At 54.7% G+C, this 22,437-nt stretch overlaps 1 protein-coding gene and 1 long non-coding RNA gene across 3 annotated transcripts in view; one reads left to right on the top strand and one right to left on the bottom strand.

Moving 5' to 3' along the window:
* Positions 1 to 7,552: 7,552 nt before the first annotated feature.
* LOC114098615 (uncharacterized) lies at positions 7,553 to 9,878 on the bottom strand. Its single transcript, XR_003583753.2, has 2 exons — positions 9,088 to 9,878; positions 7,553 to 7,713 (listed from the first exon to the last, which is right to left on the bottom strand). It is a non-coding gene; the product is annotated as an uncharacterized lncRNA (long non-coding RNA).
* Positions 9,879 to 10,055: 177 nt separating this feature from the next.
* Pde2a (phosphodiesterase 2A) overlaps positions 10,056 to 22,437 on the top strand; it is a 59,155-nt gene continuing 46,773 nt past the window's right edge. The window contains exons 1-2 of one of the 2 annotated variants that reach the window (XM_027942852.2): positions 10,129 to 10,235; positions 20,870 to 20,931. In XM_027942852.2, the coding sequence (XP_027798653.2) occupies positions 10,217 to 10,235; positions 20,870 to 20,931 (81 nt within the window). In that variant the 5' untranslated portion in view covers positions 10,129 to 10,216. Of the gene's footprint in view, positions 10,236 to 20,869; positions 20,932 to 22,437 lie in introns of both variants that reach the window. The other variant, XM_027942850.3, reaches the window with a different exon arrangement.

Raw genomic sequence — 22,437 nt, 5'->3', positions numbered from 1 at the left:
TCTCCAGAGGGTCTATGTCTAGATGAGTCTGTGTCCTGGGGGAGGATCCTGGGTTATGGGGCACAGTGGGCAGATCAAGGAGGCAAGGCCAAGACTGGGGCCAGCTCAGGAATCCAGTAACCTCAGCGTTCTTGTCCTCATATTTCTGCCATTTTGCCCCTGCCACTGTCAGCTCTGCTCCCAGTTCACAGTGACCTGCCTGCCCTTCTCCCTTCCTATTTCTCTTCTCCTTATCGCTGCCTCTCTACTGCCACCCCCTCAGGCTCGTCTCTTTCTGTCACAAGTCTGTCCATCTCTGTCACTCCCCTTTGACTCTCTGGCACACCCTCCCCACCCTTTGGGGATGGACAGGGGCCTCTCTGGGAGTTGGTCCTTCTCAGCCACTTGTCTCTGGCTCTCTGTGACTGGCCAGCTCTAGTCGGCTTCCACCTTCCTGCACCTCTCTGTTTATAGTCCCAGACTCCCTTTGTCTCGCCCTGCATGTTTCTCTGCCCTTATCTCTGGGTCTTCTCTCTCCGGTCCTGTCTGGTCTTCACCTTCCCCTTGCAAGCGCAGGGCATCAGGTCCAGCCCTCCACCCCAGAGAGAGCACGTAGTCACCTTCCTCCTTCCTGCTGGCTGCCTGGGAAGCCCCCGACAAAGCCCTCTGCCCCACACCATGCCTCTTGCTTCCCTTGTTGCTAGGCCCTGGGCTGGAAGCACCTGGCTTCCATAGCGACGGGTGCTTAGAAACGGAATGCCACATCTAGTCCCACCACGGGAGCCTTTGCCTATAAGTGACTTTGGATCAATCAGGAAGTGTAGCTGGGCTCCAGGCTGCCGCCGGCTTGGGAAGGAAAGAGAAGAGGGGACCTTGGCCTCTGTCTTCTGGAGTGTGGGGACTGCTGGGATGGGAGGAGCTGCTCTGATGTGGCCCCAAAGCCAAGCAGGCGACCAGGAGGGAGGCCCTGGACTCTTCTCCCCGGAGTCAGTCTGCTGCAAGAGAGCCAGCTTGGGAGCCTGGAGGGGCCACGCCCAGATTGCTGTTCTGCCATTTCTAATTGTGTGACTTTAGACAAATGACCTCAGTCCTGGAGCCTCAGTTTTGCCAACTGAAAAGTGGGGCTAACATCATGGAGAGTAAATGAGAGAATAGATCAGGAGGGTCTTTGCTTAGAAGGTGGTCACGAATGGTAGAACTTACCCTGTAAAGGTGTTTCATTGGCACGGAGTGGGCAGGTCTCTCCAGCCAGGGGATTGGAATAATCAAGGGTGGAGGTGCTGGAGTGCATCTCACACCCACAGAGGTGTGTAGGGGAGGACCAGGAGCCATATCTGGAAATGGTTCTGCCAGAGAAGCCCAGCTGAGGGGCTCATGGAGGAGGGAGAACACGATCCTGGTCCCCTGAGGGGTGTGTTCTTGCTATGTTCAAAGGGGTGGGTTGGATCAAATTCTCCTCTAGCAGCTAGTGCATTGGTGCACACCTGTAATCCCAGTTTCTCAGGAGACTGAGGCAGGAGGATCACTAGCTTAAGGTCAGCCTGGGCAACTTGGCAAGACTATGTAATACAAAATAAAATTAAAAGGACTGGGGATGTAGCTCAGGGGTAGAGTTCCCCTGGGCTCAAGTCCTAATACAAAAAGAAATTTCTTGTAGCATTTTGTTCTTGGGGTTGGGAACCATATTGGGGTGCCCTAGCCTATTCCTATACTGCTCCCTGCCTCTACCTTGTCACAGCCCCAAGACAGTGGCCTCTACTGGCTCTTCCTCCCTTTCAGGCCAGCCCACAGAGGTCACTATGACCACATAGCCAGAATCCTAGGGAAATGAGCAGTCCATGGAAGACCTCAAACTGTCATGGTACAGTTGAGGAAACCGAGAGTCGGAAGTAAGAGGCTTCCCTGATCCTGACCCGCTCTCCATCAGGCTTACCTTGTAAAATAAAGACTGCAGGGACCAGGGGGAGGGGAAAGAGGAGCAGGTGGGCTTGTTGGAAGCATGGGGGCCAGCAGGCCTATGTCACCTTGGCAGCCAGGAAGGGGTCAAACATCTCTATGCCCAAAACATGGGCCCTGGCCCTGCTGGGGACTCTGACCAGCTGGGGAAGGAATATGGCTAGCTCTATATTTTCCTGAGCTGTGGGTGCCTGGTTCTGTGCTAAGTGCTTATGGGCCTCCCCCCGTTTATTCTTCATAACCACCTTCTGAGGAAAGACAGTTGATTCCTGGTTCAGAAATGAGTAAGCGGAGGCTCTGGGGGCTGCTTGTTGAGAGGTACACAGCCGCAGGATGGTGGGGCTGGCCCTGTCCCTTCTTGTCCCCACACTCCAGGGCTGCCCATGGTGTTTCATGGCTTCCCCAACCCCTGCTCTCAGGGGTCCCCACTGTGGGCATGTGCAGGGCTTCCTGGGACCTGCCCCTTCCCTGATCTTCACAGAGGCTCAAGCCCACAGACCCTTGGTTCTGAGGGACATGGAGACCAAGGTGCTGGAGTCCTGGAGTCCTGACATCCTGGGTGGTTAGGATAATAGGACGATGGGATCCTGGGCTCCTGCACTGTGAGACCCCAGCTTCTCAAATTCATACAGTGTAAGAAGCACAGACTCTGAATAATGGACATTATAATAGAAAGTGATCTTTTTTTTTTTTTTTTTTTTAGAACATGAGGCTCTGAGAGTTCTTGCAGCTTTGGTCGCAGACTGGGACCTCCCTGTTTGATGGTTTCTGAGTTGGCAGGGAGTTTTCAGCGCATGGGGCCATCGGTTCCCAAAGCTTAGATTTTCTCCCCTCAGTATCTCTGATGGGCTCAGCTCTAAATGGCCCTGGGTGTGTGTATATTGAGGGGCACTAGAGTTGGTGTCTGATTGCAGCCTGGGTACTCCTGAAGCACAGCCAACCCAGGAATAGCTGGTGGTAGTGAGTGGGGACTGGGTAGGGCTCTTGACCAAGGACCAGCCTGCCCTGTTCACCCACCCAGCCTTCCAGCTAGGGCTCAGGAGGAAGCATCTCCTTGTGGTACTCCTTGAGGGGAGCCAGAGCTGCCCTTCCTAGTCCTACAGACTGAAGGGCAGGAGGAGCCAGAAGGAGGGGAGGAGATGGGGCAGGAAGTAGTAAACCTTTATCTGAGCTGGGCTGGGCTCCTTCTTCCCATGTCTACCCAAGGCTGGAAATGTTGCTAAGTTGTTCTGAACCCTGGGGTCTGCCTCTCCTTCTGCTGGACTGACTCCCTTCCAGCTCCCCATGGGGATGCATGGTTCAGGAGATTCAGGGTTGACAGGATGGTGCCGTGAGAGGAGTCAGGCACAGCCATCCCATAGGGGACAGAGCTGTCTGGGAAGAGGGTAAGCTTCCTGTCCCAGGAAGTATGCAAGCAGGAGCTGGATGGCCAGTCCTAGTGACTTCTGAAAGGGGTTCAGATGGGAGAGAGAAGGAAGTCTGGAGGTCTCTTCTTTCAGACAGTGAGGTGTGGCTGTCCTAGGCGGCCCCACCTTCCAGACATCCCTGAGCCTCATAGAGGGGTTGTTACACCCTGGGCTCTGCTGAGTACTCGGCCCTACTCCCAGGTCTGTCCCCTTCTTGCTGTCTGAGTCCAGCTGCATGCTGGGCATGAGCACATGGAGCTGAATCAGACCCAGCCTCTGCCTAGAGGAGCCCCAGTCTGATGGGGGAGGCACACAGGGCCGGGCGGGAGAGGAACCAATATAGTCAGGTAAGTCCCACAAAACGGGAGTTAAACCAGGCTGGCAGGAAGGTTCTACCATGATTCTTGATGTGGTTTTTGAGTAATTCTTCTAGTTGGGGACTTCTAGAAGCTGGGGACAGTAATGGGAAAAAGTCCTATCCCCTGAATTGACAGCATCGTGGGAGGTTCAACATCCCCAGCGGGAGGAGTGCTGGAGGAGTGGGGAGTGTGGCCCTCAGGCAGTGTGGACAGGGGGAGGGGAGGCCTGGCCTAGGCTTAAGGTCCTAGAACAGCTTCCAGGTTGGGACCAGGGTTCCCACTGAGCCCCTTGGGCAGGGGAAGCCATGTTGGTGTAAAGGAGGTAGCACTGGGCATAGAACAGGTGACTCCAGCAGGGTGGGCATTGGGAGGGAGGCCCACCTGTGCCTCTGTGTGTCAGAGCCAGGGGGCCTGTTTCCCTGGGTGTGGGGGTGGTCAGGGACGTTGTGTGTGCATGTCTGTGGAAAGGCTCTGATGGCGTGTAGGGGTGTGTATATGGGTGTGTAGGGCCCAGCCTTGTGCAGAGGAAGGATCTTGGGGTTTGTGGATGATGGGAGCAGATAGTGAGGCCTAAGGTGTGCCGAGGTCTAGTCCCCAGACCTCAGTCCTGTACAAGTCCTGCAGGTCCTGGACTAGTCCTAGAATCTGATGGTTTCCTCCCCCTTGAAGGGCCACAGAACTGGCCATCTGCTGCAAACAAGATAAATGTAGATGCAAAAACATGGAAATGATGAGATGTGTGGCTGACCCACCCCATGTGCCCTCATCCCTGGGCCTCAGGTCACCCAGCCTGTGCTCTTCCTGACTCAGAGCTGATGCCAGGGCTCTAGGAGAGGCCCTGCCCACCCAGAGCCGAAACCCATACTGTCCCCAGCACCTCCTCTCTCTGTCTCCACCCCTCCAACTGCAGCCACAGCCAGTGGACACAACGCTAGTGGCCACGGGCAGTACCTCTGTCAGTTGTGAACTAGAATACAAACATGTGCACATATTCACACATAGTGCATGCACACAACATACTGGAGACTTGTGCATACACAACTGCACACACATGTACACACTCCTGTAGACACACATGCGTGACTGTGCTCACACATAAGTGCGGGTATATAAAGGAAGTATTACTCACCCTCACAAAGATACAAACTTACTCACTGTGCTCACACCCTCTCCCACTTTCCTACTTATGCTCACAGACCTGGGTGCAGAACCTTACACACCTGAGCACACACACACAGCTCTCAAAGGGTGGTTGGCCCTGCCCAGGTGCACCCCCATGCTCACACCAGGGCTAAAGTGTTGAGGACAAGATCTGTAGGCAGAAGCTGCAGAAATGCCAGCTTCCTTCCAGGAAGCCTCAGGACAGTTATTGTACAGAACCCCCAAAGAGAACAAGGGGGCCCTCTTTTAGTTCATGGGCTCCACCCCATGTCATGGAGAGATGGAGCCACAAACCGTCTCCTGAGGAGCCTCCCATATTGAAATCTGGTCCTTTCTCATAGTCCTTGGCCTGGTGTGCCTGGATCCTGCCTCCCTCCACCTCAGCTGCCTGGGCCCTCCACAAGAACCAGGCCAACTTCACAGCTGCAGATAAGTCTGAGGTTAGAGGGGACCCGAGCCTTGCCTGAGGTCACCCAGGAAAGGCTTGGATTTGAACCTGGGCTTCTTGGGTTTGAACGTGGTCAGCAGTAGGATAGGTGCACATCAGGCACAAGGCAGACTCGCAGAAGCAAGATGCAAGATCATGGGGAGTGGGATTAGACTTGGACTCTACTGAGGGTCTGCCATGCCCATCATGAAAGATGGAGAGATGCTGAGATAGAAACTATCTTTTACTTAAGCCTACAGTGTTCCTAGCCCGGGCAGGACTGTGGAGGGATGCAAGGAAGGATTGGAGACCTTGGGGAGGGCTGGAGATGGGTGAGGAAGGGAGAGGATGGTGTCTGTTGGAAAGATCTAGGTGGTTCTACTTCTCATTGGATCAGAGTTTTCTTCTTGTGTCTCAGAAGATCTGACTTTTAAGTTCTTTATCCTCAGTACCTGGTAGGGAGTACATTCTCAATAAATACTTGTAGCATGAATGAATGGACAAATGCTTGATGTTGACAGGCAGATATGCCCTTGGAAGGGCATTCAACATGGGAGAGGAATAGTTGAGCAAAAGCAAGGAGGTAAGGCCAGGCATGGTTGTGTATACCTATAATCCCAGAAGCTTGGGAGGCTGAGGCAGGAGGATCGCCAGTTCAAAGCCAACCTTAGCAACTTAGCGAGGACTTGAGCAAAATCAGTGAGACCCTGACTCTAAATAAAATATGAAAAAGGGCTGGAGGTGCTGGGGTTGTAGCTCAGTGGTAGAGCACTTACCCAACACATGTGAGGGCTTGGGTTCGATCCTCATCACCCCATAAAAATAAATAAATAAAGATGTTGTGTCCATCTACAACTAAAAAAAGGCGGGGGTGCGGAGACATGGCTCAGTGGCTAAGTGCCCCTGGGTTCAAGCCCCAGTACCCCCTCCAAAAAAATAAATAAAATAAATAAGCAAGGTACAGCTTATAGGAGTCAGGCATGGCTGATGGTACAAAGGGGTAGGAGAAGCTCACTCAGGGATGAGCCTTGTGTGCTGTGCTGAGGGGTTGGATGTTGGAGATCATGGGGAGCCACTGCAGGTGTGAGCAATGGGTATATGTGGCCAGAGCCACTCTGCCTTGGAGGGCTTCAGCTGCACGCCAGAGGTTCATTCTAAGTGTCAAGAATACTGGGTGTGGAGTCAGTAACCTGGTCCAGATTTCTATACTGACCAGCTGGGTGAGCTTGGGCAAGAGTCTCTACTTCTCAGAGCCTCGTTTTCTTATTTATAACTTGGAGTTGAAGCAGTGCCTCCTAAAGAGATGCTCTGTAAGGTCAGGGCCCACTTGTGGGATTATGATTAATGCTGTTACTATTAGGAACAAAGCGGGGCTGATTTCTGGAAGAGGCCTGAGATCAAGGGGGCCTAGGACTCAAATGAGTCATTTTTTCCTGAAATACCAGTCTGGGGTAGCTGTGCTGCTCCAAGTGGCCCCTAAGGTTAGAGTTGAGCAGAAGGTCCAGGGACTGGGGACGTAGGATTCTCAACCACTGCATTGTTGGGATCCTAAAGAGAACTAGGTAAATCCATTTTTTTTCTACCAGCCTTTGCTTAAGAGGCAAGGCATATTTAAGGCCCAGACTGAAAACAGAGAGCCAGGATTTGAATTTTGGCTCCACTGTTACTAGCTATGTGACTATGGGTAAGTCAGTTTCTCTAGACTTAGTGCCTCAGTCTTCCTGTAAAATGACTAATAATAGGCCCAGCTTTATATCACTGTTGAAAAATAAAATGTGAGGCATATAATAAGTACTCCATAAAAGCCAAAGCTTCCCAGCCCCAGATATATACACTTAGCCCTCAGGGGCCAGCCCTGATGCTTGTCTCCATGGAATGGAGGTCAGCCAGGGATGAGATGCATCTAATCCATGACTCTCAGACCAGGCAGCAGATTGGAATAATCTGGGAGAATTTAAAAGGTATCCGGGATAGGGTTCTAGGCAACAACCTTTTAAAATGCTTCCAAGTGATTCCAATGCGAGCCAGGGTGGGAAGCCAGCACAGTATCACAGAATGTAGAGCTGGAGTGGGGGCAGGGATCTGTTGGGGAATAGAGGAGTACTAATCTTGGAACAGAGGTCACTTCCTAGCTGTGAAAGCTCGGCAAGGCCATTCCCCTGGCAATATGGAGGAGCTTTGGTTGCTTTCCACTGGGATGGGGCTGGTTGGAGAATTTCAAGGATTTCATGAGAGAATGTTTACAAAAGGACTCCACATCCTACTAAGCTCTAAAAGAAATAAATATGGTTGTTTATTGAACCTAGTATGCTAACATGTCACAGATAGGGAAATTGGGACCCAGAGAGATACAGCAGCCTGCCTAGAATCACACAGCAAGTCTATGTCAGAGTTAGGACTCAAATCCTCTGAGGGATCTTTGAATCTGAAAAACAGACACAGAAAGAATCTGAGTTAAGGGAGACATAGAGCATGCATCTGGGAGTCTAGTCATTGAGCTGCAGTATGAGAGACTCAAGTAAGATTTAAGGAATAACTCAACAATGGAGTGATGTGGAGGCCCTGTTTAGAGTGGTAGCTGTGCCAGGCCAGGGTTGGGTCTTGATTTATAGGGCCTCTCCTAAGAAACAAGTAGCTGTGGCCAGTGACCAATAACAGATACCTCCTGGGCGCTGGCATCCTACCCAGGCTATCGAAAGCCCAGGACTGAGCTGGTGACACATGCTTGAGACTTGACAAGACTAACTGTGCACTGGGATTGGGGCTCAGAACTTGGTCTTCACCATAGCCCTTACATTGTTCCTCCCCTTTTGCAGAGGAGGAAACTGAGGCCCCCAAAGGGAAGGAAGGCCCTTTTGGGGACCAGGCCCTCACACATCTTAGCTTGTATGATATTCTCTTCAGTGTTAAGTAGGGCAGATTGCCCTATTTTAAAGATACAGTAAAAATACTTTGACTTGGTCCATGTCACTTGTCCTCCACCTCTCTCCAAGTTCCCAGACATGGTTCCCAGGAAAGACACAGTAAGGGCCACAGAGATGACTAAGGTAGTAATGGGGAAGGTATCCTGGAGGAGGTATGCCTCCAAACGGCCCCTGAATGATAGGCAGGCTGAAAAGGATGCCCCAAAGCCTGGGGATTGTGTGGCATGGGCAAAGGTCTGGAGATGAGAATGAGGGGTCCCTGATCTGTGTGGAGTAAGAAGTACAGATGAGAAGGTGGGAGCAAAGCTGGGTCAAGGTGGAACTGGAGAGTCTGGCATGTCAGGCTGAGGGTTTGGGCTTTATTGTGCTGGTTGTAGCCAGCCACTGAGTGCTTCAATAGGGGAAGAAACATATTTAGATCCCTGCCTCAGAAAGGTGGGACAATGCTGTCATGGAGGGTCACCCTCTGAGCTATTGGGACTGCCAGGACTCTGCCAAGCTGGTACCAGGTGCCTGGACTGTGTCCAGGACTGGGCTCAGTGACTCAACTTTGAGGAAATCACTCCCCAGGGGGAAAGGGCCCAGATGAATCATCTGAATGGGGACCCGCTGGGAGGCTGGGGGCTCCCTGAGTCACCGTCCTGGGATCGGGAGGGGGAAAGTGACAGAGAGAGGTGACAGCAGTGCAGTGGAAAGAATTCAGGTCAGACTACAGCCGAGAGCTGCCAAGGGGCTCTGTCTGCCTTCTCATCATTCCGGACTTGATCCTCCTGGCAGTCCTGAGCAGGATATGGGAAAACTGAGGCCCAGAAAGGTGGGGAGGGGATCTGACCAAGGTCATTCAGCAAGTCGCTGGCAAAAAGACCCACACTCACCCTTCTGTTCAGGCACATCCCACCGCCTCAAATGCTCTCACGGAAAGTGGAGGCTAGGAACCGTGTTGGTCCAGACAGGGAGCTGACCCGGGTTACAACCCACCAACCTCCTCTCAATTCCGCCAAGCCAACTGCAACTGGGGCCGGGTTGCGCCACTGCGATGAAACACCAGGGGGCGCAGGAGTGTCACGGCTGCCGCAGGCGCCTGAGCACAGAGGCCGCTCTGCAGAGGAATACGCTCCCGGCGCGCGGGTCTCACCGCGGAACTGCGGACTGCGTGGCCCTGAGGCTTGCACCCTCTCCAGGCTCCCGGACGCCGATGCAGACCCGCCTGTCACTCCTGGGGGCTAGGTGCCCCCACCCCGCACTTAGGAGGGGTGCGCCTGTGTGTCTGTGCGCACGTGTCTCCCTCGCAGATTTGCTACTGCTTCAGGGCTTGTCGGTCTTGGAGCGACCTCTAAAATTCTCCCTGACTTCCCTCTTCCTTCTGGGTCGGAGGGAGAGGAGCAAGTCCAGGGCTCTGTAGTGTCCGCGATCCCCTCCTTCTTCTCCCTTCTCCGCTCCCACCCCGGACCGCGTTTCTCTTGGCCACGGGGCTCTGGCCCCGCCCAGGACTCAAAGTGTAGGGGAGGGGATGTGGCCGGGGCACCAAGCTCTGAGAAGCGACCCCTGAGAGATAGGGAAAGGAGTGGTGATGGGGCAAGGGAGGGGAGCGAAGGCTGAGCGCCGGCTTCCAGGAGGGGATCCTAACAGCCGATAGGCTGGAAGAGTCTAGGGAGGGGCGAGATGAGGGAGGGAAGAGGCGGCAGGGGTCTTGGGGGGTCCGAGGATCCCGCTAGCTGAGAGGTACCGTCCCCTGTTGCTGGGAGGAGGGCGGGGCTGGGGCGGTCTGGGGGCGGGCCGGGGGCGGGCCGGGGCGGGGCCGGGGCGGACACTCCCGCGGACCCGGCGAAGCTGTCGCGGACGCGCTGACCGAGCGCAGCGGCCGGGCCGGCGGGCGGGCGGGCGGGCTGCTGCGAGCATGGTCCTGGTGCTGCACCACATCCTCATCGCTGTTGTCCAATTCCTCAGGCGGGGCCAGCAGGTCTTCCTCAAGCCGGACGAGCCGCCGCCGCCGCCGCCGCAGCTATGCGCCGACAACCTGCAGGTAGGGGGGCCCCCCCATTCTGGGAACAGCGAGAACCGGGTGTCCGGAGAGCGCCTGGCCAGGGCCGGGTCCTCTACCGAGTGTGTAGTCGCCAGTTCCACGGTCCCCTCTCCCCTGAGTCCCCTGAACCCTCCTGGGGAGAGGACCCCTCCCCTAGTTCTGATCCCCACTTCTGTGCTAGGACAGCAGCCCATATCCAGAAGGAGCCCTTGAACCCCCACCTTTCAGTCTAAATGCCACCCTAGACTCCGAATCCTATTTGGATCCAGTACTCCACCCCAAGCGCCAAACTCCTGATCCACAGTGGGACCCCAGTTCACACCACTCTACTCAAGCCTGCAACACCTACCCCCAGAGTAGTGGAGGACCCCTTCCCAAACCCAGAAGCCTCCACTGGGTATACCAGACTGCTGGCACACACAGACCACCTGAACCCCTATCTGCCCTGTGGCCAGATCTCAGTTGGTGCCTCACCCCAAGACCTGAACCTCCACTCCACAGCCTCAACTGAACCCCCAGATTCCCACTCAAACATCTAGACTTTAGTCCTCAACCCAAACTCCACCTCAGGGTCCAAACCACCTTCCCTCTGGGCTTGTCTCCCCTGTGGAACTCTTCCTCCACATTCCTTCCCTCTCTCTTGTATAGAAAACCCCCTCGTCTTTTCCTGCTGGTATCCCCCTTCTCTTGTTTCTCTCTGGGTGTGGTGGTCCTACTTTATTCTCTTGGTTTCTCCTTGGGTTTCCCTCTAACTCTTGGGCTTACTCTCTCTGCCTCTCTGCTTCTCTCCTGTGTGCCCACCTTTTTGGGTCTATTTGTCTCTCCAATTTCTCTAGGTCTCTGTTCTAGGAACTCTCTTCTCTCTCTCTCTCTCTCTCTCTCTCTCTCTCTCTCTCTCTCTCTCTCTCTCTCTCTCTCGTTATTCTTCCCCCTTAAGTGTGCCTCTGCTTTGGGATAAAGGGAGGACAGGTTCAGAGGACAGGGCTGCTGTCCCAGGACCTGCACCCCTCCCCATGTTCTCAGGACTGGCACTACGTGGGCTCTGGTAGAAGGACCTAAACATGGAGTGTGCTGCCCTCGGGTGGTGCCCAGAGATCTAAAGAGGGTGGAGATCACGTGGCAGCACTGGCATTGGTAACTTATAACCCCCTCATCCCTGCTGTGCTGGTCTTGACCGAGGCAGCTGGGGATTTGGGGATGGGAGAGACAGTCATCTGGGCGAGTCTGGGGTGTATGTGTTTGTGTGTGGCATGGGCTGGTTGCATGTGTTAGTGTGCCTGGTGTGTACTCGTGTGTTGTACTCTGTATGATCATGTCATCATGAGTGGGATTATGGTGAGTGTGGGATTGTGGGTCTTTGGCGTTGTAAGCTGTGTATGGCTAGAGAGGCAGTGTTGTGGGTGTGGAGTGGGAGCTGGGTGTGTGTCTGTTATGTGTCTGTCATTGTGGGGTGGAGTTGTGGGGCAGCTTGCATAGGGATTGCATGTGTGGTTGTGTATGTTATTGGCTATTGTGTGTATTGTTATTGGCTATTGCCTGTCCCTTGGTGGGGACCTGATGGGTTTTCCTGGATGTTTTGTCAGAGAGGTGGTAGGGGTGGGTTGTATGTGTCCACGTGTGTCAGTGTCTACCTGATGGTTTAGAGTCACTGTGGTACAATCTGGGTTTGCTTGGGGAACACATAAGGACCTGTGTGTTGGTGTTTGTGTGTCAGTGGTGGCTGTTTGTGCATCTCTGGACAGGCAAGGCTGCAGCTAGAGCCAAGAGGGTGGTGGACCAAGAATGGGGTAGGAGGGTGGTAGGAGGAGGCAGTGGGCAGGCAGGATTATCTGTGCTGAGGGGCTTTGTGTGCCCACAAATGTGTGACATTAAGTGTTCACATTATCTATGCAGGGTGTGTCTGCATGTGCCTCATGTCTGGGTGGTGTGTGTGTTGAATTTAATTGGATGATGTGTCTATGGTTGGGAGGTGAGTGTGAGGTGTGTGAGGTGCCTGGTGGGAGATGGAGTGTGAGTGTGGCATGCGGTGTGGGTGTGTGAGCTGTGTGACTTTTCAGCGTGAGGTGTGGAATCTGTGATCTTTTCTCCCTGTGAGCTGTTTGTGTGTAGTGAGATGTGAGGTGTGTCCAGTGACTAGGGGTGTGTGTGTGTGTGTGTGTGTGTGTGTGTGTAGGGCTGTAGAATATGCTGCAGGGGGTAAGGAAAGTGTGTAGTATGAGGAACGAGGCATGTTATATTTGGGGTGTGTGTATAGAATACAGTAGGTGCCTCATAAATGTTTGTGGAGTGACGTGTCTTTACAGGGGGGGCTTGGCTGCCATCCTGTCTCTCCCTCCCTCCCTCCCTCCCATAAGGTCCCTAGAGATGCCCTCCCATGCCCCGTGCCTCCCCCAGGCTGCCCCTACCCTTTGCCCTTTATCCTCCTCACTTTGACCAAAGCCTTTGTCTTGGGTTTCCTGCTGAGCAGGCGCTGGACAGGCAGGCGGCAGGCGATGTCGCAGTCCGGGAACCTTTGTTCTTTTCCTCTTAGCCTGACTTATGTTGGGGCCAGGGCTTGGAGGGGGGCGGGAAGAGGATGCACGTGTCAGCAAGGTCACTGTGTTTACTACTACCTCAGCCCCGTGCTACAGAGAAGGGAGGGGCCAGTACAGATGGTGAGGCTAGGGTGTCTCTGGTAGCGCCTCTTGGTGCCCAAGCAGACTGGGCTGGGCTTGGAGTCCCGCAAGTCTGCAAACCACACTTAGTGTTCTGTGGCCCAATACCCTTTCTGGCTTATATCTCCCAGCACTCCTTCTCTATGCTCCCCTACCCTCTTCCCTTCTCTGTGTGGCTGTGACCCCCAAGGAGGGTCACTGGACTAGAATACAAACAGGAAGACTTCACTCTCTCTTTCTCCTTTTATTGCCCCCCTCCCCCCCGCCTAATGTCTAATGGAAGAGAAGTAGTTCCTGTCCTCATAGATACCCATATCTGAAAAGAAAGACTTGAGTCCTGATCACACCTTTGGGGACCCTGAGTCTGACGGGGGAGATCCTGGTCAGTAGAGGATCCAGGTTAGACCTCCAGCGAGGCCATGGGAAACCTTCTGGGTGGCCTCCCAACAGGTATTTGAAGGCATCAAGGTCTAGGACTCCTTAAGGTTGGAGGCACAAAGACAATTGCAGTCAGTCAGGAGAAGCGCTGGGGGCCAGGGATTTAGCATTACCTTCAAGAAGTTTGTCTGAAGGGAATGGGCTTATGCTGGGCCTTGAAGGGGTGTTGGGGTGGGCAGAGAAATGCAGCCTGGGGCTGAAGAAGATTCTGATCCAACCGGCAAAAGGAGGAATCTTGAAGCCCAGAAATGCTGCATGGCTCTGAGTGGCTAATCCTGGGCCTCCAGCCTTCTCAAGCTTTCAAGTTACCTTGTCCCATCGCATTGTCTTTGACCAGAATCATTGTCATCATGGTTGTTATCATCATCATCATCATCATCATCATCATCACCATTATCTTTTAGGCATTTCTTTCCAACTTTCAACTCCCTCACAGATGTCTCCTTTGACAGATGCCTAAAAGCATTTATGCAGCCATGCTCTAGGCCGGGCAGGCACAGTTCTCAGTGCTGGGGTCATAGGGTTGACCAAGTTGGCCTCATGGAGCTCCCAGCTTCTGTTTGCAGCCACACTGCCACCCTTCAGGCCTTGGGCAGCTGGCTCCTCCCTTCTGATGTTTCTAGCCTAAACTGTACCCAATTCTATTGGGGCCCTAAGTTTGCACCCCATTGCAGTCTGACTCCTGCCAGAACAAGAGCTTTTCAGAGGCTGGGTCTGGGTCTCCTGTCTTTGATCCCTGTGTTCTGAGCTGGGCTTGGCAAGGTCCAGGAGCTCCTTTCTGTTACCAGATGTCCATAGTCCTCTGTATAATTGGCAATTCTCCAGCTGCCACTTAGGGAAACTGAGGCACAGACTTAAGGCAGCATCCTCATAAGACCCTCTTTTTACCAGCATTCCCAGAGACCAAGAGAGGTCAGGTGACTGGACCAGGGCTCACAGAGAGGTGGCAGGGCTGCTACCATTATCCAACTCTTCTGGCTGCCTGGCTGGGCTCTGGCCCCAGCACCATGCTGCTCTCTGGCTGGCCTCAGTGCTGCCTGTGGCGGGTAAATTATTATTAATGACCCCCCTGGCAAAGAGACAGGAAACGCTTCCCAGCCACAGCTGGGGAGCTGCTCCCTGCCAGCCCGACATCCATACCCGCTCTGACCCTGGTGTCGGCCCTGATACTATCTCCATTCCTCCTCGGCCCTCCTTTGCTGCTCCTGCCCATCAATCTGCCACCTCCCTGACCTTGGTCTCCCAGGGGTTAAGGACAAGAAAAGGCAGAACTTTCTTTTCCACATCCCTGTCACTCTCCACTTTCTCCAACCTGACTCATTATCTGCTTTCCTGCCCCAAAGGAATCAGAAGCAGCACCTCATCCAGGAAACCTTCCCTGAACACGTGGCCAGTCCTCCAGGTGCTGCTAGTATAGGCCCCTGGGGCACTGAATTGCCCTCATTGCAGACTCTATTCTCACTCAGCTTGCTTTGGTGGCTGTAAGGCTGGCCTATCCCCAGTCGCTGCCTTAGGACTGACCCATGGAAGATGTCCCCAGTGCCTCCTCTAGGAAGACTCCAGCCCAGCTCAGGAATCTCACCTCATCTAAGCACCCCTGCCCCGCTGGTCCAAGCTGCACACAGTGTACCACCAGTCCTTCATAGGTGGATATTAGTGAGCATCTAGTACGCGTCCAACAGGGACAGTGGGTAAATATGAGCAAGATACGGGCCTTAAAGTCCTCTATACCTTCCCCCAAGCCTGAGTCATGAGCCCAGGCAGGTAGCTCAGACTGGGTGCCATGGATGAGTTGGGGTGTGAGCAGGGATGAAGGCTGATGCTGGTAGCACGTGTAGTGAGGACAATGATGGAGATAAACTCAGGGGCCATAGTGGGACATAGCCTAGGCCTCTAATTCAGCCCAGAGCAGGAAGGGAAGAGTAAGTTGGGGTGCTTCTGAGAGAGGAGACAAATCTAAACTGGGAGCTAAGGGATGAGTCAGGAGAAATTTCTAGACAAAGAGAAAAGGAGATTATTACTGTGATGGCTTGCTGGTGGCAGACAAACCGAGGAAAGCATGTGTTCCTTGGTTCTACGGTTCTGGGGTGGAGCTGGGTCTTGGACTGCTAAGGCGGGGCAGGGTGGGGAGGGGAATGTGTGAAGCATCAAGAGGCAAGGGCTAGTGAGGCTGGTGAGGCTGGCATGGACCAAATTGTGCAGGACTTATAACCCATGCTAAAGATGCAAGATGTTTCCCCCCAGAGGGAAATGACATTGGGGGAGGGGTTGAAAGAAGGGAGCTGCCCATCAGGCCTGTGTGTGAGGAGCTCCCTGGACTATGGGTTAGAGGCTGAGGTGAGGCTGGTGTGGCCTAGGCAAGGGGTGGTGAGGCCTGGTCAGGGAAGGAGCTGAGGGGTGGAGGGGAAGGGAGGGGACTGAATGCTAAGAGACAGGTGGGAGCTGTTGCAGAGGTGGAAGGTCAGGGAACAGAGTGCCTGTGCCTCAGATCTGCGTGGGCTCTGGGCAGCCTCTGAGAGGTGTGGGAGGGAAGCCAGGGCCTGTCCCTCCAAGGGCTTAAAGGTGTCCTGAAGGCCTCCCAGGAGGTCATAAGCTTTGAGGCTAAGTTGGCTCTGGACCCTGCTCAGAGCTTCTGTGCCCTTACCTGTGCTCCTGGGGAACCTGGATCTGCCCTAGGTAAAGAGTGTTCAGAACTCAAAAATTAAAACAATCTGTGAAATGTAATAATACAATTCAAATCCAAAAATGTATAAGGATATTCCAAAAATGAGTAGAAATGTAAATTTATGAAAATGCCAAACACATGATCCCTCCTAATGTAAATCGTGAGCCTCAGCTGCTTCCCTGGACTTTGGATCTGGCTCCCTTGAAGTTGCTGCCTCTGCTGTGGCACCCCTTGGGCCAGAGCCTTGGTGTTCAGCTCTAGGCAGAGGAGCCTTCAGGGCCCCTCCTCTGAGGACCCTGCCCTCTCCCCCCTGCTAGTGGCTTCAAGGGACAGGCATTTTGCTTTTCTTGTTCCTTACCCTGAGAGAATTGGTCCTGTGCTCCCCCATCCATGGTTATCTCTATATGGGTGCCCTGGGGCGGGGGCAGGATGAATCAGGTGGGGAGTCTGAAGCAAGAGCAAGGGGAAGTGAGCGAGGCTGAAAGGGGAAGTGAGGGAGTGAGAAGCAGCATCACTCACACAAATGCTGGAATTTCAAAATTTGCAAGTTGCAAATTTCTGGATCACCTCCCCAGCCCAGCACGCTGAGGGCCCATCTTGCAATTTCAGAGTTGGGCACTGCTTGGCTTCTCGCTCTCTGGTGATCTTGCACAAGAACACTTTTTGTGCTACATTTTCTCAAATGTAAAAGGAGGAAGTTGGGGGTTAGTAGCTCCAAGGGCCGCCTGAGCTCTGGCTCTAGATAGGGTGTATGATTTGAGAATCTGGGCTTGTGGGTTTGGGGCTGTCTCTGGGAGGATGCTAGCCTGCAGTGACTCTCAGCTCCCAGCCAGGGATGGGTGGGTGTGTGGTTGTGTGATTCCAACATTTTGTGACTTTAAGATGCTGAGACTCTGGGAGCTAAAGATGCGGACATTCTGTGCATCCAGGATTCTAGGATTTGATGATTTGATGATTCAATGATTCTAAATGGGGCTGCTGGGAAGAGCTGCAGCCACCTGCCTTGTTAATGTCAATGTTCAGTTATTAAATACATAATAAGAAGCAATGGAGACGGATATCTTGAGATGGTGGTGCCCCTCGGCCCACCCCAGTGAGGGAGGGGAGGGTGGCATGCTGGCATTAGAGGATACTGGAGACCCTTTCAACCTGGTCATAAAAGCTCTCTCCCATTACAACAGAACTGGTGCGTGTGCATGCGGGAGATCTGCCATGCCCTAAGCTTACAGGGTTGGAGTCATTCCTGTCATCCCCCTGCCTCCATTCCCCAACGATTTCAGCCTATGGCAGAAAGGAGCACCTTTCTTCCCAGCCCCCAAAGTCTCTGGGCAGAAATGTGGACAGTAGAGGAAGGAGAGGCTGGCTCACCCCCCTTCTACAGCAGCTGGGCCTGAGGGGAAAACAGGACATGAGCACTTCCTGGACACAGGCGTGGAGACACACGAACCCCTGCGCGTCAGGGCCCTAGCACCAAGGGCTTAGATAGGGCAGCTGCCAGTTGCCTGCATATAGGCGGAAGAGGGAAGACTGTGCTCTCGCCCTGAGGATCAGAGGGTCTGGAAGAGCTGGTGGGTCCCTATTTGTGTCATAGGCCCACTGCCCAGCTTAGCCTAGCCCAGGGCTAGCCCAGTTGTCCAGTATCTAACTGCCACTTCCTGTTCCTCAGGACCCAGGTGGGAACTGGGGAGGGGAGAATTTCGGCCTTCTAGAAGCCGATGGCACACATCTGAAGGCTTCCCTAGGGCACACTGTGCAGTCCAAAAAAGGTGGAGGGGGGCTTCCTGATTTGTAGGGTTCTCCTTGTTACTCCCAGCCTCCCCCTTTCCCCCGGGACACCTGAGGAGCAGGAGCGGAGGAGACCCAGGTTTGCAGGGTGGAGTCTCTGTCTTGTCACCCCTTCATGTTTCTCCTGCCACTGGCTAGAAAGCAGGTGGGGTGGGGACAGCTGCTCCCTGTCATCTACAAGGCTCCATTGTCTCTCATCTCCTGACTTGGTGTCAGGATAGGGTTTCCAGCTGCCATACCCACAGCATGCCTCCCGGGGCTCTCCTCTCCCCACTCTGCTACCCTCTTTCTCCTGCTGTCCCATCCTCCCTTTCATCTCCGCCTGCCCCGGGCTCCCTCCCAATCCCTGTAAGTCTTCATCTCTGGCTCTCTGGGAGTTTAAGTCTTTCTTGAAAGATGGTTGGACTTGGAAGGGCCTGAGGAGATCACCAAGTCCCAGCTTTTCTTCAGATAAGGAAACTAGCTCAGAGAGGGGAAGGTCCTGTCCCAAGTCACAGTAGGTTGTGGCAGAGCTCAATTCTGTGCTCCTTCCACTTCTGGGTCACACATGCACCCTGCCCATAGTATCAGGTGTCCAGGTTTTGAAGACTGACAGTGCCAGGACCAGTGGGGGTGCTGAGCATGCAGATACCTCCCAAGGTGCAGTGGGATTCTCTCCCCAGCCCTCCCCCACAGCCCCAAGTTGCTCTTCCTTTCTCTTTTTTTACCCAGACTCCTCCTTCTCTATGGTTCCTGCTGCCTGGCTGACCTCTACCTTGGGCAGCTCCTGGCCTTGGGACTGGGATCAGAGCACAGGCCTCCATGACTACGATGGCACCCATGCACACAGACACACAGACACATGGCAAAGTATATACAAATCCCAGATGAAAACCCAATTGCAGTTAGGAGGCCACACCCTGGAACCCAGCATCCTCTTCTTCCTGTGAGGCCCCACATGCCTTCTCTAGGAAGCCCCCCAGGACTCCCACAGACCGTCTCCATCCCACTATCTCCTTTGTGACAGCTGAGCTCTAAGAGCCTTGGTTCCTTCTCCTGAGGGCAGGGCTGATCCTCCCCTTCGGTCCTGGGGCCCCTCCTTCAGTGTCTCCAGGAGGGGCTCAGCTTCCTGTGACTGGGTGGGGAGAGCCCTGAAGTCCCTAGAGGATGGTGGGACAATGGGGAGGCGGTGACAGATGAGACATTGAGTCTTTCCCAAAGGAGGCTCCACCCTCCTCCGATCTCCCTGCCTGGTATCTGGGGTTGGGGGTCCCTTTGCACTGGGGTTCTGATCTGAGCCCACAGCGCAGAGGTTTGGAAATCAGAAGCCCTGATACTCTCATAGCAGTTCCCTAACTGGACACTTTGGAGCCCGGGTCCCCAGAGCACCCGCTGAAGAGTCCTGGGGCATTTGGAGGCAGGGCGTGAGCTGGGCTTCTCTGGCTGCCCTGGAGGGAAGTAGGAGAGTGGCCAGCACTGAGGCTGGGTGGGGCACGAATGCCAGGCTGATGCCTCTCCTGCTCTCCACTTTCTCCACAAGAAGTCAGGTGAGGATGGCAGGCAGGGCCTGCAGCTGGCCCCTGGGCACTGCCTGTGCTGGGAGCAGCAGGAAGCCTGCGGGGGAGGCCGTGGATCAACTGCAACCTGCCCTGCCTCCTCTCCAGGGAGGGGAGGGCTGTCCAGGGCAGCGCAGTGGGTAGACCATTGGGAAGAAAAGGCTCACGCTTTGTGGACAAAAGGGACGCCCTTGGGGTCAGCTGGTTATCTGGGCCCTCGTCATTTCCTCCACTGGATACAGCTGGGTTAGCGGGGTCATCGCACAGAGGGAAGGAATGGGCCAGAGCCAATGACTACCAGGCCCTGTGGTCGTCAGGCACATGAGAGACCTCGTCAAGCCCTGGGCTGCAGTCAGTCCCCTGCAGAGGTCCAGCCACATGGCCACAGTCACCCTGGAAGATGGCCACTCCTCGACCATTAGCTCCCCCATAGCCACACAGTGACCCTGCTTAGCTGTCCCCCTAGGACTCAGGGATATGTGAGACAGCCAGATACCCTGCCACAGCCAATGCACATGCATCCACACACCAGGTGCAGCTACTTCCACCCCTACAGCCACTCAAGGAGAGCCATAGATTCCAGCAGCCATGGACAGGTGTTCAGGGCCTGGTGGAGAAGAGGGGGACACGAGGCAGGGAACTCAGAAACCCCTTCCCCAGGCCAGACTGTGCCCTCCCCCCAGCTCACTGAGTGCCTGAGGCTGTTTATTTCCTAACGGGGATGGGTGTCTCATCCCCCTCCCCCCTCCCTGTCCCCACCACACGCTTCCCAAGCTGCCAAATCAAATCAGCCCCTGCACCCGCGCCAGGCTGGCATGGCGGCCAGCAGCTGACGGGAATGAAGCCAGGCTCAGAATATCCCGCCGCCTGTCCGATGCTGGGCACGCTTGCTGGTGGGGGCAGGGAGGGGCAGGAGCCTGCACACAGCCCCTGGGCAGTGACTGTCAGAGAAACTTAAGAGTTTCTGGAAGCTGCTTGGGTGGTGGGCTTCAGAGAAAGAGAAAGTGGGTCCCGTGTGTCTGCCAAGGCCTGTGGCAGCATCTCCACTGCCAGCCTTCAAGGAGCTATGGAAGTGATGCGGGTGGGACAGGGGGTGGGGCTCTTAATAGGAGCCCAGAGGACTCCGTGCCAGGCACTAGGGGTGGCGGATGCCACTTGAAATCGCATTCATTTGGGGTTTGCAGCACCTCTGGGCTGAAAGCCCCTTGATTGCCTGTGAACCAAATGTCCAACCCACTGTGGAACCTCAGAGACCGTGCAAGGAGGACATAGATCCTGTTTCATAGATAGAGAAGCTAAGGCTCAGAGAGGGCTGGGGGAGTTCCCTGGAGAGATGTGGAGGGGACTCAGGAGGGGTTAGGATGTGGTCATTTCCACTCCTTGGGAGTGCTAGGCAGAAAGAAAAATCATGGCTCTATTCTCAGAGTCAAGAAGAAGAGAGTACAGGAGAGCCAGAGAGAGCGGAGGAGGCTACCTGTGGGCTTGCTGGGAGGGCAGGCTGGGGAGAAGGGGAAATGGCCTGGCAGGCCTCAGCCCCTGGCCTTCTTGTCTCTGCAGCCAGCCAGGACCCCCTTGCACAGGAGCCAGAGCCCCCAGGGAGTAGAGACGACCGACTGGAGGTGAGAGCTCAGTGGAGGGAGGAAGGGGTGGGCTTGGGGGGTTGGGGGCGCAGGCTAGAGGGCAGTCTGAGAACTGCCCCTGCCCCTGGGAGGACTGGGAGGCTGGAGCCACATCCCAGTCCCAGCCCCAGCCCCTCTACCTCACACCAAGACTATCTCCCCCCACTTTCTATATACTCAGCCTGGGGTTCCCCGTCTCTGAGGAATCCTCCTTCCCTCAACTAACCTGGGAATCATTTCACGTCCCTCCCTCGCTGTGGCTTCTCTGCCCTGAGCATGTCCTGAGCTCCTCTCCATTCCTCCTGCTGCTGGGTCCTGTCCCATCAGCTCCCCTGGACTCACAGGTGGCCTGCTTTCAATTACTCCATCTTTATGTGGGTGCCAGAGGATCCTTCTAATACAAAAACCTTACTTGTCATTCTCCTGCTCACAGATTCTCAGTGCTCCCACCAGGACCCCTCAGAAGCCCCAGTTTGGCCACAGTCCCCCTAAAGGACTCCTGCCTCCCCCAAACCACTGCTGCTTGTCCCTTCCCTTCCTTGGCCTACTAAATCTGTCTGGGCTCCGCTCTAGCCTCCCTCCTCTGGGACATCCTCCCTGCCCCTCCATCACCTCCAGACCCAGCTGGCTCACGCTCCCTCCTCTGAGCTCTCCTGCCTGGCAGTCGGATGCTAGGGTATTCTGCTGTCTGTTGCTCACTATGTGTGCCACTAGCACCCTGTTTTCTCCATTACATGACTCCATGTGTGTGTGTGTGCTTATCTTCTCTGCACTGTGAGCTTCTTGAACCTGGGCACTGTGCCTTTTTCATTCCTGAGTCCCCACTGTCTCCGTGGGTGCCTGCTACAGGGCTTGGTCAGTGTATTTCCACTGATAGGAGAAGCGGCTGCTCCAGCCCCTGACCATGACTTTAGGGTACCTTAAAGAAAACTTTCATGTTCAATGAAGAACAAAAATGTGTGTGTGCGTGTGTGCGTGTGTGTGTGTGCGCGCGCGCCTGAATGCCGGGCGAGAGAGAATGAGTCCAGAGTCAGCTCACATGCCCCAGGGCCAGCTCAGAGGAGAAGGAAGCTGTGGCCTATGTGTCAGCCTCCTCTGATCTGGGTGCATTAGATACTCTTGTCTAATCTCACCACACCCCTAGGAGGTAGGGACTGCTATTGTTTCTCTTTTAGTTTGGGGAAACTGAGACCCAGGGGATGTCCTGAATGAGTCAGAAAATTGCTGAGAGAGGGGAGATGCCCACCCACTCCCTGCCCTCAGGTAAGGTGGGAGGGAGATGCAGCACAGTGTCTGGAGCTGGAGGGGTTCAGCAGGGGTTCCCTGCTGTCGCATGGGGCCAGGGCTAAGAATGTCCCTCCCTGTGGGCCTGAGCCCTGCAGCTGGGAGCTGGTGAAGGGAGACGGGGGAGGGCCTGGAGAGTCATTATTAATTTATTTATTGCTATGGCATTCCCCATGGGGCGGGAGCTCCCCCCAGAGCTGGGACAGATGGTGTTCCTGGGAG

The sequence above is a fragment of the Marmota flaviventris genome, chromosome 9 (genome assembly GCF_047511675.1).
Source record: "Marmota flaviventris isolate mMarFla1 chromosome 9, mMarFla1.hap1, whole genome shotgun sequence".
Lineage (NCBI taxonomy): Eukaryota > Metazoa > Chordata > Mammalia > Rodentia > Sciuridae > Marmota > Marmota flaviventris.
The sequence above is the reverse complement of the archived record's forward strand: the minus strand, read 5'-3'. Positions and strand labels throughout refer to the sequence as shown.